This window comes from Montipora foliosa, chromosome 1 (assembly GCF_036669935.1).
Source record: "Montipora foliosa isolate CH-2021 chromosome 1, ASM3666993v2, whole genome shotgun sequence".
Taxonomy (NCBI): domain Eukaryota; kingdom Metazoa; phylum Cnidaria; class Anthozoa; order Scleractinia; family Acroporidae; genus Montipora; species Montipora foliosa.
This window is the reverse complement of record NC_090869.1, coordinates 1,076,561-1,092,304: the sequence shown is the minus strand read 5'-3', so window position 1 is coordinate 1,092,304 and position 15,744 is coordinate 1,076,561. Positions and strand designations below refer to the sequence as shown.

At 40.0% G+C, this 15,744-nt stretch overlaps 2 protein-coding genes and 4 non-coding genes across 6 annotated transcripts in view; 1 reads left to right on the top strand and 5 right to left on the bottom strand.

The window, feature by feature from the left end:
• Positions 1–440: 440 nt before the first annotated feature.
• On the bottom strand, positions 441–543 carry Trnaf-gaa (transfer RNA phenylalanine (anticodon GAA)). Its single transcript has one exon. It is a non-coding gene; the product is annotated as a tRNA-Phe (tRNA).
• Positions 544–754: 211 nt separating this feature from the next.
• Trnaf-gaa (transfer RNA phenylalanine (anticodon GAA)) lies at positions 755–858 on the bottom strand. Its single transcript has one exon. It is a non-coding gene; the product is annotated as a tRNA-Phe (tRNA).
• Positions 859–1,357: 499 nt separating this feature from the next.
• Positions 1,358–1,460, bottom strand: Trnaf-gaa (transfer RNA phenylalanine (anticodon GAA)). Its single transcript has one exon. It is a non-coding gene; the product is annotated as a tRNA-Phe (tRNA).
• A 188-nt stretch (positions 1,461–1,648) lies between these two features.
• On the bottom strand, positions 1,649–1,752 carry Trnaf-gaa (transfer RNA phenylalanine (anticodon GAA)). The gene has a single exon. It is a non-coding gene; the product is annotated as a tRNA-Phe (tRNA).
• Positions 1,753–6,990: 5,238 nt separating this feature from the next.
• Positions 6,991–7,989, top strand: LOC138008131 (histamine H2 receptor-like). Its single transcript, XM_068855351.1, has one exon. The coding sequence runs from the start codon at positions 7,015–7,017 to the stop codon at positions 7,987–7,989; it is 975 nt and encodes a 324-aa protein (XP_068711452.1). The 5' UTR covers positions 6,991–7,014.
• Positions 7,990–14,151: 6,162 nt separating this feature from the next.
• Positions 14,152–15,744, bottom strand: part of LOC137969159 (estradiol 17-beta-dehydrogenase 11-like) — a 13,834-nt gene continuing 12,241 nt past the window's right edge. Inside the window, exon 6 of the mRNA XM_068815769.1 lies at positions 14,152–15,584. Coding sequence (XP_068671870.1) covers positions 15,491–15,584 — 94 coding nt within the window. The 3' untranslated portion in view covers positions 14,152–15,490. The remainder of the gene's footprint in view (positions 15,585–15,744) is intronic.

The following is a 15,744-nucleotide window of genomic DNA, read 5'->3' as shown; positions in this document are numbered from 1 at the left end:
TAAAAAAGAGAAGGGATTGATAGAGAGTTCTTAGGCTATTTGCGCTTGTGGCGATTTCCTTTGGGATAATTTTGAAGGAAACTTTAAAAAACTTAGATCCTGAAAGATGAAGAATGAGCGAAAAATTATTGCCGAGGTTCGGGATTAATCAGAGCTCATTCGACCCCTCCGTCTTTGAAACAGGGACCTTCAGATCTTCAGTCTGACGCTCTCCCAACTGATGAGCTATCTCGGCAAGATGACAAGGAGCGGAAATGACGGCCATGTTAATCACACTGTGCTAAAGAAGATGCTGTCCGTCCAATGCGTTGGAAAAGAGGAAAAGCGATTGATAGAGAGTTCTCAGGCTATTTGCGCTTGTGGCGATTTCCTTTGGATAATTTTGAAGGAAAGTTTAAAAAAACTTAGATCCCGAAAGATAAGGAATGAGCAAAAATTATTGCCGAGACCCGGGATTAATCAGAGCTCATTCGAGCCCTCCGTCTTTGAACCAGGGACCTTCAGATCTTCAGTCTGACGCTCTCCCAACTGAGCTATCTCGGCAAGATGACAAGGAGCGGAAATGACGGCCATGTTAATCACACTGGGCTAAAGAAGAGGCTGCCCGTCCAATGCGTTGGAAAAGGAGGAAGCGATTGATAGAGAGTTCTTAGGCTATTTTGCGCTTGTGGACGATTTCGTTTGGGATAATTTGAAGGAAACTTTAAAAAACTTAAGAACTCGATCGATAGATGAGGAATGAGCAAAAAATTATTGCCGAGACCCGGGATTAATGAGAGCTCATTCGAGCCCTCTGTATTTGAACCAGGGACCTTCAGATCTTCAGTCTGACGCTCTCCCAACTGAGGGTATCTCGGCAAAATGACAATAAGATGGAATGAGGGCATGTTCATCACACTGGGCTAAAGAAGAGGCTGTCCGTCCAATGCGTTGGAAAAGAGGAAGCGATTGATAGAGAGTTCTCAGGCTATTTGCGCTTGTGGCGATTTCCTTTTGGATAATTTTGAAGGAAACTTTAAAAAACTTCCAAACCTTGAAGATGAGGAATTAGCAAAAATTAATGCCGAGACCCGGGATTAATCAGAGCTCATTCGAGCCCTCCGTCTTTGAACCAGGGACCTTCAGATCTTCATTCTGACGCTCTCCCACCCAACTGAGCTATCTCGGGAAGATGACAAGGAGCGGAAATGACGGCCATGTTAATCACACTAGGCTAAAGAAGAGGCTGTCCGTCGAATGCGTTGGAAAAGAGGAAGCCATTGATAGAGACTTTCCAAGCTATTTGCCTTTGGGATATTTTTAAAGGAAAATTTGAAAAACTTCAGAACCCGATAGATGAGGAATGAGGAAAAATTATTGCCAAGACCCGGGATTAATCAGAGCTCATTCGACCCCTCCGTATTTGAACCAGGGACCTTCAGATCTTCAGTCTGACGCTATCCCAACTGAGCTATCTCGGCAAGATAACAAGGAGCGGAAATGAGGGCCATGTTAATCACACTTTGCTAAAGAAGAGACTGTCCGTCGAAGCGTGGGAAAAAGAGGAAGCGATTAATAGAGACTTCTTAAGCTATTTGACTTTGGGATATTTTTGTAGGAAAATTTGAAAAAACTTCAGAACCGATAGATGAGGAATGAGGAAAATTATTGCCGAGACCCGGGATTAATCAGAGCTCATTCGAGCCCTCCGTATTTGAACCAGGGACCTTCAGATCTTCAGTCTGACGGTCTCCCACACTGAGCTATCTCGGCAAAATGACAAGAAGATATAATGAGGGCATGTTCATCACACTGGGCTAAAGAACAGGCTGTCCGTCCAATGCGTTGGAAAAGAGGAAGCGATTGATAGAGAGTTCTCATGTTATTTGCGCTTGTGACGATTTCCTTTGGGATAATTTTGAAGGAAACTTTAAAAAACTTAGATCCCGAAAGATGAGGAATGAGCAAAAATTATTGCTCAGACCCGGGATTAATCAGAGCTCATTCGAGCCCTCCGTCTTTGAACCAGGGACCTTCAGATCTTCAGTATGACGCTCTCCCAACTGAGCTATCTCGGCAAGATGACAAAGAGCGGAAGCGAGGGCCATGTTAATCCCACTGGGCTAAAGAAGATTACATCCTGTAATAATCGAGCATTGTCATTGATTTTTCTCCCCCTAATGGAGGCAGTTTGGTCTGAGTGAATGATGAGCGGCAACACCTCATGTAGCCTATTCGCAACCGCTTTAGATAGAGTCTGATAATCGGTCGTAAGAAGAGTGATGGGCCTTCAATTTTTCAGCTGAGTACGGTCACCCTTCTTGAATAATAAAGAAATTACTCCTCGCCGTTGTGACACCGAAAGGCGGCCAACCCGAAACGCATGGTTATAGACGTGAACTAATTAATCACTTTACAGGTGCCAAAAATGCTTATAAAAATTGGTGGTAATGCCATCAAGACCAGGCGACTTATCTTTCTGCATTGCATCAACAGCCCTTTTTAACTCCCCAGTTGTAATATCTCCTTCACAAGAGTCTCGCGCATTCTCTACAAGTTCGGGGTATGCTCTATCTAGGAATTCTCTTTGTACCTTTTCGTCACAAGGCTGCGCCGTGTAAAGCTGTTTATAAAACAAAAAGGTCTCCCCAAGCAAGTCCCTAGTTTCAGTAACGGTATCGATGTTATCCTTCGTTAAAAAACGTATGTTTTGTGCTGAACGACGGTATTTCTCAAGAGAAAAAAAGAAACGAGTACTCTTTTCACCTTCTTCGACAAACTGCGCTTTTGTTCGTATTTTAATAGCCTCTAACTCCTTAAGTTCGAACTGCCTCAAGCCCTCCTTTGCGAAGAGATATTGCTCTATATCGCTAGTAGTACCATACTTTGCCCTCTCTTGAAGCTTATCGAATCTACTCTGTAAAACAAACCGTGGGAGTCAGGGTGGCTTAGTGGTTATAAGCTATCCGACCTTATCAAGTAATACAAGGAAATTTTGAATGCGCTTCTTGCATAGAGATGTCGAGCTTGACTTTCGTAGTAAGAGGACAGGTAATCTGCAAATATAAATATAGTTATTCTCTTATTTACATTATTATACCGTTTTTTTGACACGAGAACTACCTCTGGCTAGAAATCATTTCCTCTGGCCGCGCTTCAGCCATTCGATGAGGGCCAGTCTCGTGCTTCTTAAGTTGCCTCCCTCATGCCCAAAAAGACTTCTGGGTAATTCTGCCATTCCATGACAAGGGAAGACTCCCGTTTCTCATTTCATAGTTTTTTTCATAAGTGTCGGGCACCCAGTCCTACCAGCAAAACAACGCATCGATTGAAGGTTTTAGCTTTCAAAACTTGCCCAGATTGTGTCAGTAGGTCCTGGAATTCGTCCACAGAAAGGCCAGAGAGACAACTTCACTCGTGAACCGCCATGTTTACAACAGAGCATTTTAGGCGTCCCAGTCTGCATGAAACCATCTCTCGCCTCTGTCTGAGAGAAGACCAGACACGCACGGTTCTTACGTTTCGTCTATGCCTATAAAATCAACTGAAATGTCAATTGCTGGTACGAAAAAAAAAAAACTAAAACAAAAAAAACAAAAACCAACATGTTAATTTTTTTTGGTAGGCTAGGTATCGCGGAGCCAGATAATTTGCGCATGCACTGACGGAATATTTGAACAAGAAAGAAAAACGCAGTACCTCCAGACACCGTCGCTGGAGCGTCGTACCAAACGAGTCATCCCGGGATTTCGGCCCGTGCGATCGCTTTTGGACGCAGTTGGCCCTTCGCTGCTTTCTGCTACCGACCTTGCCTCCCGGTACGGCATTGAGGGAGAGATATGTCGGCCCCTAAACCATATGTGACAAATCCCACGACTATACACAGCTCCAAACCGCCCTTGTCAATATTGCGTAAGAATAAGATGGCTTATATATTCAAGAGAAAAGTCATTTTATCTGTCATATGGTAAGCACTGGAGTCGCAGATTACAAAGTGTGCGCATGCGCCCTCCTAAAGGTAACATACATACAGTCATAAGCTTTTTCCCAATAACTACAGGAGCTAATATCTTCGAGACATTACATTTACAGCTAAAATACTCAGCATATACGGATACCTACTAAATACATAATATTTAAAGATATATTCATTAAAAAGAAAAGCCGCTGTACAAAATGCGGCCCTGGATTCTCTTTTAAAACCAGTAAACTCATAGGTACGGATAAAATCAGGTAGCGCATTCCGCAACTTAGCTGATACGTAAGAAAAAAGAGAACTAAGACCATAATTGGTTGTTACAGGTTTATTGAGGAACAGAATGTAATTTCCGCGAAGATCACGCATAAGAAGGGGACGGGAGAGAAAACGTATTTTTTCCATATAAGCAAAAAAACCCTTTTTTCAAAAATAAAAAATAAAAAAAGCAAACAAAACAAAAAAAAAACACATCCTTTTATCAAGTAATACGAGGAAATTTTGAATGCGCTTGTTACATAGAGATGTCGAGCTTGACTTTGGTAGTAAGAGGACAGGTAATCTGCAAATATAAGTATCGTTATTCTCTTATTTACATTATTATACCGTTTCTTTGACACGAGAATTACAGCGAAATGAAAGCTTAACTTTGTCGCGAATTTTCTATGATAAAAACTTGTTCAGAAATCCAAAATCTACTTTAACAGCACACACCAGGCCTTGTTAACCCACTTTTGACTTTGACCTTCGCTGTTGAAGTCTCGGGAGGCCTGGTGACGAGGGGAATATATGTCCCCCTGGAGGGAGGGGAGTCCCAGATTGCTCAGTGAGTGTTTGTTTTTAGCAATTTGGGACTCCTCTCCCTCCAGAACTTATTATACTCGTCACCAGGCGTCCAGAGTTTAGTGCCATTTTGTATTGGACACTTCGCGGGTACAACGCTTTCTGACCACCATTTTAGCAGGTTAACTTACAAGTTTTACGGAGTCTGGTGGCTTCGCGTTGCTACCTGGAGATGCTTGAGTGGATTCATGGTTTAGAGAAATTCATGTTCCACGAGCCTGGCGTGTTCATTTAGCGACTGGATTCGATTTTCACGAAAAAAATCGTGCTTGTTTTGGGTCGATCGGAGTCCCTACGCTGGCTTCCGTCTCCTACCTGGTCACTATACTATGAAGGAAGGTGAACGGGGACCATTTTTCTCGAAACTTCGTGTACGTATTAAAGGCAACAACAGCTCACCACATGGTAAGTTTCATCGATTTTTATTTCCATTTTCTTTCAAATTTCCAGACCTAAACTTCCCCTCATATGTTCTCTATAGTTACCTATGTGGCACACACAGTGAGCCTGGGTTACCTATGGTCAAACATAACAAATATGGCTCTGGTGAGCTCATTTTTTGGGACTAGATTTTCTCAGAAACAACTAAAAATTCTACCAATGAGCAGTAACAAACGCTTACCTTGAAAGTTTAACTGTGGCTTTGCAGGGTCGTCATCTGCGTGAACCAACAAACAAAGAGAAAAAATATCCGTCAAAACTTAACTACCACTAACACCGAAGAAAAAAAGACAAAATAAAGGAAAACAAACCCTATTTTTGGCTGTCTTGCGCCACATATTCGTCATCTTTTCGTCACAAATTTCCACTATGATGGAAACCTCAGACGCCATCTTGAAGCAGGAAACAACCAATCGGCGATGGGAAATCTACCCACGTGATATACGTTTCCAATCCATGCCAATATCAAAGATGTATGCTGTAAATCATCATGATACTGGTCACATTGGCATACATGGATGGGTGGACGGACGTATGTACGGACGTTCGATGACGTCATGGATATAAAACCAAAATGTCTCGCATCGATGGGCTAATATTCTCTTAACTATGGTGCTCCGCGCGCGCGGAGCTCCGCTATCAACCAATCTTCAAAACTGAAAGGTCCTCTTGGAAGTCTGAATCAAATCATTCGTTTTCTTGTCTTGCAATGGGATTCTCAGAGACGTATCTATAGTAACTCAAGTTTAGAGGGAATTTGCTCTTTGCTTTTTTAAATTTTTTTTAATTAAATTTTTTAGTTGACGGTCCAGAGTCCAAAGTCCAGAGTCTAGCTCGGTCCAGCCTGCTTTTATAATATGCCGAAATAGCGAGAACGTCCTTTCGTTGTGATTTGTCACAGAATATAAAAACTAAAGACAGTGGAGGGATTGCTGTCTTTTGAGAAAAGTCTAAAAAGAACAGCCCCCAAAAGAAAACAATGACAACGACGATATTTGGGATTTCATGGATCTTGGCACCACCAGAAGTAAAAGAAAACGCCTGCATAAAAGAAACGGTCAGCAATCGTTTGCCTACCGATGGGCACAGAGATACCGACTTTTATGCCGACTACACTGTAGAACGTACTACATCTCCGTTATTTTAACGAATATACCCGGGGTGATTTTCCTGCATTGTCGATCTGATGGTTTTTGGCAGTCTGTCTTACAAGGATTTGAAAAACATCTGACTTAAGGACTATTAAAATTTTACTCACACAAAAGGACTTTAATTATACTTTTTGGTATCAGGAGTCAGATATTGACTTTATTTAATGAACGTTAGAGAGAGAAGTGTGAACAACAGAGTTCAGTGTTGTTTTAAGCACTCCAGGAGTGAAATGATCTTAGAATTAAATGTTTGCACACAAAAGAAAACTAACAGTGGGGTTTACGATAACGCGCAAAACCTCTAAATCCGAATTAATATTTGAAAAGTTTTCGAACAAAGCGCTGTGTGTAATCAAGGGCAAAAAGTAATTGCATTGCGCCAAAAGTTATTACCTCAACAAAATAGTCGTTTGTTTTTCTTCTACTTCTTCAGAAGAATTGAATGCGGCGCCAGCAATAACGTTACTTCTTTGAATTTTAGCAGCTGCCACATGTTATAAATTACCATTTTTCTGAAGAGCAGGTTGTTTCTCAAGTATAGGAGGTAACAGTTAAAAATAAAGACGCTTGTTAAGCTTTGGGGAAAGTAACTGACCACTGGTAAAACAGTGAAGAAAGTTAAGAATGTCATCGGAACTAAGGGACTCTCCGACATCAGGTGTCTTTATGACCTTGGGGAAATTCTTCGTATGTTCTCTCATCGTCCTAACAATTTTGGGCGATGTCCTCGTTTATACGGCGTTCTACTTAAATAACAACTTACGAACACGAAGCAATGCGTTTTTCCTGAGCCTCGTGACCTCGGATATTTTGTCGGCGTTATTCGTCATGCCCATTGAGGTTGTTCTGTTGTCGAATTACCCTTTCTGGCCTCTTGGAGAAATCCCCTGCAAGATCTGGAGCTCGATGTTTGTCGCCCTCTGCAGTGCGTCCGTTTTGAATTTGTGTGCAGTTGGTGTCGATCGCTTCTGGGCCATTTCGCGTCCTTTACGGTACAACCCCGACATGTCTTCATCTCTTGCTGTTTGCCTGATCTTCCTTTGGTCGTTTGCATTTATCAGCGGAGTTGCCAGTTATTTTATCTGGATAACACCAAACCCGTTGGTGTGCTCGATGTTGTCAACTCCTTTGGAAAGCGCTGTTTGGTTTCTTCTTTTTGATCTCCTTATACCATTCTGCATTTGTCTCTTAATGTACGCAAAGATCTTCCAAATATCTCGCCAACAAGCGCGGAGAGTAACTACCGCTCGAAGGTGGGTGCGTGGTGAACATAAATCTTCCTCCCCGCCAAGAAAGTCAGTAAAAACCTTGAGCCTTCTCGTCGGCTCTTTCGTGGTCTGTTTTTTACCGTTTCTAGTGTACCATTGTGTCGATGGGGCCTTGGAAGAAAGGTTACCAAATCGCCTATATATCGGAAGCGTTGTCAAATGGCTGACGTTTTCAAACTCCCCAATGAACTGGGCACTTTATGGAATTTTAAACCTGGAGTATAGAAAAGCTCTGATTAGAATTTTCCGTGTGTTGCGGTGTAAATTTTGGGGCCAACGTACGCGCGTCAGCTCGGGAGCAAATTGCATGGAGGTTCAGACGATATCTTAATATTCTCAATAGCAAACGACACAGACGGCAAGCTCTTTTTTTTGAGTGAGGTAGGTGTGAGGTTTTTTTTAGGGGGGCTGGGGTTGGGAGTGGTTTGGAAGTGGGGATTGCAAAATGGTACAATGACTCATAACAAACGCACCGTAAATTTATAAATATTTATTTCTTGAACTCTTGTTTCGGTGGGAAAACAAAGTTACTGATCACGTGAGTGAAAATACTCCATTCTTATTCTTTCACAGAATAACTAATAGATATAGAGCACATGAGAGGCCTTACCCAGTATGGAAATGCAACCATTACTGGGCTTAGTCAAGCCCTCAAAGTAATGAATATGTGAAATATGATCAATAAATACTATCAGTACATCCTGTTAGTTTTATAGGTTTGCTCCCGAAGATCATGCATAAGAAGAGGACGGGAGAGAAAACGTGGAAACCCCTACAAAGAAACAACGACAACGTACTTTTATACAGTAATATTGCACAGAGATGTAGAGTTTGACTTAAGCAGTAAGAGGACAGGTAATTTGCAAATATAAATCTCAGTATTCTCTTATTCGCATTTTACCATTCCTTTGACAAGAAGTTACGAAAGGCCATTTGTTTGCTACGAGAATAACAGTGAAAAAAGCACTACTTTGTCGCGAATTTTCTATAATAAAAACTTGTTCCGGAACCAAAGGCTACGTTAACAGCACACACTAGGGTTATTCCTTAGTATCTGGCTAGAAATCGTCTTCTCACTACTTTTTCCCCCGGCCGCGCCTCAGCCATTTGATGAGGGCCAGTCTCCGCTTGCTTCTCAAGTTGCCTGGTCGATGTCCAAGAATTCTGGGTAATTCTGCCATTCCATGACAAGGGAAGATCCCTTATTCTCCCCGATTCGAATTTCAGAATAACTACGAGAGCTAATATCTTCGAGACATTACATTTACAGCTGAAATACATAACATATACAGATACATACTAAACACATAATATTTAAAGAGATATGAATTAAAAACAAAAGCCGCTGTACAAAATGCGGCCCTGGCTTCTCTTTGAAAACCATTAAACCCAGTGGTATGGATAAAATCAGGTAGTGCATTTCGCAACTTAGTTGACGCGTAAGAAAAAAGAATTAAGACCATAACTGGTTGTTCTACGTTTATTGGGGAACAGAATGTAATTTCCCCAAGATCATGCCTAAGAAGAGGACGGGAGGGAAAACGTATTTTTCTTAGAGGCAGGAAAACTCTCAAAAATAAACCGACTCTTATACAGTAATATGAGGAAGTTTTTGAATGCGCGTATTGAATAGAGATGTAAAGTTACAGCCCCTCACTCGTTTAAAAAGGTCGTCACGTTTGCTCGTCATTTCCAACCCAATGCACTTTAAACATCGTTTTAGCTGCTTAATCGTGTATTGTTCTGGTTCTTTCTCGAGAATAGAGCCAAGAACACGGTCGACGTCGCTGTAAACCGAAAAGATTAAAGCGAATATTATGCCTCATTTCCCTTGTGACTCTTGCAGACTGAACTTTGTCTGAGTCACTTGGGAGTCTATAATTTCATGACGTCATTAGTGCAAAGCGCTATTGATACAAATTTTTCAGAATAACTTTATATAAATGAATATTTTATTATTCACCCCAGGCCGCTCTCGGTGAAAAGTTTGATTATACACAAATGTGTGCAATACGATGCCAGAGCCACATATGCGTAAATGAAATCGATTTCTACATTGAGTCGAAACAACTGAAAAATGGAACAACAGATGATAACTCGAAGAAAATGGGTTCACAGCAACGGCAAACTCTTCACAGGAAACAACAAGAAAGTAGTTCCAAAACGGGAACTGTTTTAGGTCTTGTCCCAAGCACACAGTCGAATTTCTCACAGTCAACAGCAAACTACGGAAAGTGGTTCATTCAGAAATCAGCCAGAAAGTTGTCAACACATCCATTCCATGAACACAAAATGCCCAACAACCAATGGCAGCTCCAACATTCCTCTCTTTGATAGAGATGGCCTTGATGTAAAACGTCACCCTTGTAACCCAACATGCTTTTAGGAAAATAACTGAGATCGAAAACCATTATGCTAGAGTAGCGACCAAGTTTGGAGAAGTCCAATGACATTTCTTCTACAACATTAAACCTGTGCAGTGCTATTTATTAATCTTACTTTTGATTATTTCAAAGAAATTTCCTTTACATTCTGCTTGTAAACAGGCCATTCTGCAAAATGAGTAATTTCCTTTCAAGATAAATTGTGGTTTATTGATATTGTAACAGTACAAATAATACCATTCTTACGTTTAATGGTAATGTACTTACTTACTGAGAGACAAATGTTTATGAATCTTGTATTATACTAGTTATATTGCCAAAGGAATGAGAATATCACTGTTTTTTCATTACGAAAAGTAGCCCTACTTGTGAATGACACTGAGAAAAGGGTTTAGCTCTGACGAAAGGCTAACACTCGAAATGTCAGCTTTCAAATTTCTTTACAGTGGTCAATTTAGGGCCGATTTACACGGTACCATTTTGTCGCATGCGACAACGGCTTACAACAGGCCCACGACATGATTTACAATTGTTGTGTACGTCAGAAAAAATGTCGTAGCATTTTAAAACATGTTTTAAATCGCTGCGACAATCGTAAGTCATGTCGTAGGCCTGTCGTGCACTTGTCGCATGCGACAAAATCGTATCGTGTAAATCGGCCCTTACCCAGGGCGTACCTAATCGATATTTTCGATACACGATTGAAATAGATCGTAATCGATACTAATTAATCGATTAATATCGGAAATCGATTTCTGTAATTAGCTATCGAATTTATCGGTGGTCGTGGTGAAAAAAGAAAAACAAGAAAAGTCGCTACCATTGGAGAAAGTAACATCACCTTTATCAACAAAGCAGATTCGAAGGTAAGCTTGAAGGTACGTGTTATGCAGTGTTATGATAAGATCAAATCGCGTGTTTGATTTTCGATTTCCACCGATGCGACAAAAAAATTGTGGTTATCGATTTCAATCGATTAAATTGACTAATCAATCGACAAATATCGAGTATTATCGATTAATCGATTACATTTTCGATGATCGATTTCGATCGATTAGGTACGCCCTGATTTACCATATCAACTCAGCTGATAAACCCTTTTCTTTATTTCACTTCCCCACTGTACTGACACAGCACCACAGCTTCTTTACACCGCCTTCCAAGTAGCTTGTCTGACTTGCTTGCCATTTTTAAGCCTACCGTATGAGCGATTTTACTAGTTACGTAATACTCAGTATTGAATGCGTGGCCAACGCAGTAAATCAATGAATAAATTCGTCGATTAATAAGGACGTAAATAATCCATAAGCTGATAAACGGTGTCATCAAAAAACTGTGGCGACAGGTAGCTTATACTCTGTCCCACTTCGGGTTTTATCACGTTTCATGTCACGTACAGGGACAACGGGAACCTGGATCAAACGGGAATAACAAAAGTTCTTTTAGGGAAGTTTAGGCTATAAAATAGATAGATTCCAGAAGGAAAGGCGATTAATGAAAATGGAAGAAAAGAGACTTAAAACTAAGACGTAATTTTAAAGCAAAATGTTCCGCATCCGCAGGGTAATCGCAACACGATCCTTGACGCTGGGGCGTTGCCCAAAGTAACAAACTGAACGGGGCATGTGTTACTGCGAGTTATTAAACAGCCAAATACTTCCAGTATAATACATTTAAAAAAGTTGTAATTAATTACGAAATGGTTAATTCCGTGAACGGCAGAGCTTTTTAACAATGACCTTTACTCCTTGTCGCACTGCGCGGATCTTCCAGTAGTAGAGAAGTGGGTTTGGAGACGAGTTTAAAAACACCAAAGTTGCTGCAGATTCTCGAACAACAAAAAATGTCGAAGACAGCCCTATTTGACTCGTCAAAGCCTCCTTGATGCCGAAAGGCAGGCAACAGACAATTAATGTAAACTGAAGCCAGAGTGCCGCGTAAATGGCGTTTATTTACGTGGCTTGATTGGCCATCGACATGAACTTGCAATCTGTATTTGCAGAGTCAGGAAACTTTTTGCGTACGAAAAACTCGAGATTACGAGACACAACAAGACGCCTATATATCGGTACCATACGATTATAACGTAATTCCTTTAAAAACAGGCAAACTGTCCAATTTAGAAAATATAGGACAGTTTGTCTAAGCCAATCAAATCCCAGAAAATACAATAGGTAATAGAAACTGGCCAATCAGCCCAAAGCATAGCGTCAGTGCTGTTGTCTCTGTTTGTAGTACTAGTTGACAATGGCGGAGTTTAAGCACGGAAATTTGCCAATTTTTTCCATTTCTCAGTTTTTTTTTCAGCGATATCACGGCAAATGAGAAATTACCTACGTTGCCAGAAAAAGAGCTTGCCAACCTGAGAGGCAAAGAACAAAACTAAAACACCTCCAAGATTACAAAACTTAGCTGAATGTTTTCACAGTGGTGCAGCGTAACGAAGCGAGAAAGTTGGAACATATCCCTCGTCATCCCTCGTCATGAGCTAGATGATTTTTTTATGCCCTCATTTTAATTTCTCTGCTACCACAAGTCCTGGGACACAGTGTCCTAAATTAACAATAATAGTAAATTCAAAGCAAATTATAAATTAACGATAATCGTTAATTTAGAGGAGAGATCATGTTGTAACAGGCGTATTTCTACGGAGGAGGCCAATTTTAAACAATAGGCCTATTACTTGTATGAAAAGGAGGAACCACTGCATATCGGACACGAGATAAGCAGTGGCACTAGTGGGCCACCCTACATATTTCATGACTAAATTAAGTCGAGTTTGACCAGACAGAAGTCAGATTTGCTTACATTTTTGACGTAGGCCAGGTTACATATGATGTCGAGAGGATAGTCACATTGAAAGCGGGTGTAATAAATTAAGGCAGCAATATTTTAGTGTTAGCCAAAAACAGTGTCATTTATTATTTTGTCTTCACTTGAATGTAAGTTCATGGTTCATGGTTCATTTATTTCACACTATTTACATGACATTAACATAGAAAGAAAAGTATAGTCACAACACATGGTTACAAGATAAAATAATTACAGTACAGGTTATAAAATGTGTGTGGTGGTCAAAGTAGGGAAGGCTTTCTAGTTGACCACCACCTACTTTTAAGTAAACGAAGAAATGACACTGAGCTTTACTGGGATATAGAAAAAAAAACATTTGTAGAGCCTAGGACTAATTTACAGAAGAAAATTACATGTAGTCCAGTGGAAATGTACGTAGCGTGATAATACAACCATGTTTGTTTTCTTTTAACAAAAGACCACAATAACTGGTTTGATTTCACTGTCACTCCAGCAAAAGTAAAAAAAAAGACCAAACAAAAAACTTCTTCCAGGCACCTGGACACCCACTTATGAACTGGACACTTGCAAATTCGACCTCTGGTAAGGTGGACACCCCTCTTACATTATGAAAACTGGAGAGAATTCCAAAAGGCCTGGATAGTAGAAACAACACAACACTTTTTAAATTTAAAAACATCTTTCGACAGACTCTTCTGTCATCTTCACCAACTTAAGATAACAGAAGCGATTCATATTCAATGGGAGAAACCTACACTTAATCATCAACTTTATCATGTTAATTTAAAACTTTCTTTGTAATTGTTTACATTATCATGTTTCTTTTTGTTCTTATAGTTAATTAGCATTTTGGTTCACACTATATATTCAACTCTGTACTTTGTAATTTAAACTGAAGATGACAGAAGTTTCTGTCGAAACATGTTTTTAAATTTAAAGTGTTGGGTTGTTTCTAAAAATATGGAGGGAATTCCCATTGAGCTACAAACTCAGAACAGATGACGCTTTGGTATCAGTCAATGATATTATTGTTCCCCCCCCCCCCCAATTTCCCAACACGGCCAAACCCAAGGCATTAACACCCGGGGTAGGGATGGATCAGTAGGTCATTAATTCCCTGAGTTAACAACGAAACAAAAGGCAACTACATGTGGGCCAGCTTAACATTCAGTCAACTAAATTTGATTTCCTTCACCCGCTTTATTATGGTTGTTGCTTTGTTCACATTGCATGTATCTCTCCACTGGTGAACAACATTGTGTAAAGATTTCCCGAAAACACCATAAAGTCGATAGTTATTTTTGGTTTGTTTATTGCTTAGTTCAATTAGTATTCTTATTTCCACACAGTTTAACATGGCACAGTTCATAAAGAGTCCAAAAATGACCGTGAATGATCACCGCAGCTATATTTAAAATCCATGTACATTGTACTGTATATTTGAAGTCTTACATTCACCGGCACATGTGAAACAAAAAGCTAAAGGGTTCTAAACAATTCTAGGTTGTCCCGGGCAAAGTGTGTAAAAACTCTGTAAAAATGGTTAAATACCATCAAAAAATTTAAAACAAACGTATAAGCTTTGCATTTTTTCTATGTGTAGTTTAGACGAGTCTCTTGAAACAATCTTTGGATAATAAAAATTTGCACAGAAAGATTTTGACTAAAAACCATCTATTTGTGAAAATATTTGTGAAGATAGAATCTGTCTGCCAATTATCTCAAATCTCACAGCCCTACGGCAAGACTCCCAATCTCGCGGTGTTGGGGAAATTCTGAAATGAAATATCTTGTTGAATAAAGATGAAAAAATCCTGAAAAATGTTTGTACCATAAAAAGACAAACTAACAAAGGGGAGCAAATCTCTATCCACCATTGCATTTAATGGTCTTTAACGTACAGTGCGATTTGAGCTAGCTTGTTTAATGTTTTTCAAAAAACTAGACCTCTATTCCATGATGAGTTTCCTTGTAGTCTTTGCAAGTTCATGTGACGTAATCGATCGCAATTGGATCAAAATAGCATAAGAAGGGTCTGTTAAATCTTTATCAGGAAAAAAAAGAAATTTTGAATCTCACGAAATTTTGGAAGGACCTTCAGGATTTATAATTTTTTTTCTCATGGGTCTACTGATTTCCATTTATCAGGGGTTTGTATGTCTCGATATATGTGCAAGTAACATTCTTCTATATATAAATGACGCTTAAGACTTAGGGTTCTTTCATTATGCCAGAGCAACCGGTCATAGACCATGCGCGATTAACCAGGGAAAAATGATAGAACGACATTTTCCGATCAAACCGGGCCAACCGAGAGGAATGGCCATTACCATTTCTTATTACTTTCCCGAATTCTCTACATAAGTGAAAATCTACTGAAGAGAAGCAGGGCAATGAACCGGTTTGTCAAAATGGAAACAGGAAATTTTGGTCTGACCGGTCAAAGTGGACACCTCTAGAGGTGGTCCCGAAATATTCCAGTTGGACCGACCCGACACGGACCTTTCCATTTCACTTTTGACCAACATTACTGGATTTTTTTGGCATAATGGAAACCAACCCTAATTGTTTGCTTGTTTGTTTCTTTTTTTATGGCGAGAGAAAGCCGGAGACGAGTCAGCTCTAACCCAGCATCTAATCAGACTTCTTTTCATGTGCAGGAACGTGTTCACCCACTCCAACTTGAAAAAAGTCATATAAAACCAGCTGGGCTTTTACTGGCATGAATCTGAAAAAGAACACTCACAAAGATTGAGTTGATGTAACTACAAGTGGCTAGTTGGTTTAAATATACAGGAATTAGATAGAGCGGTTTTCAATTGAGTGTCGAAAGTAATTAGCGAATTACTTTGGTTTTGCATTACTTCACTCAGTGATTGGTTCAAAGT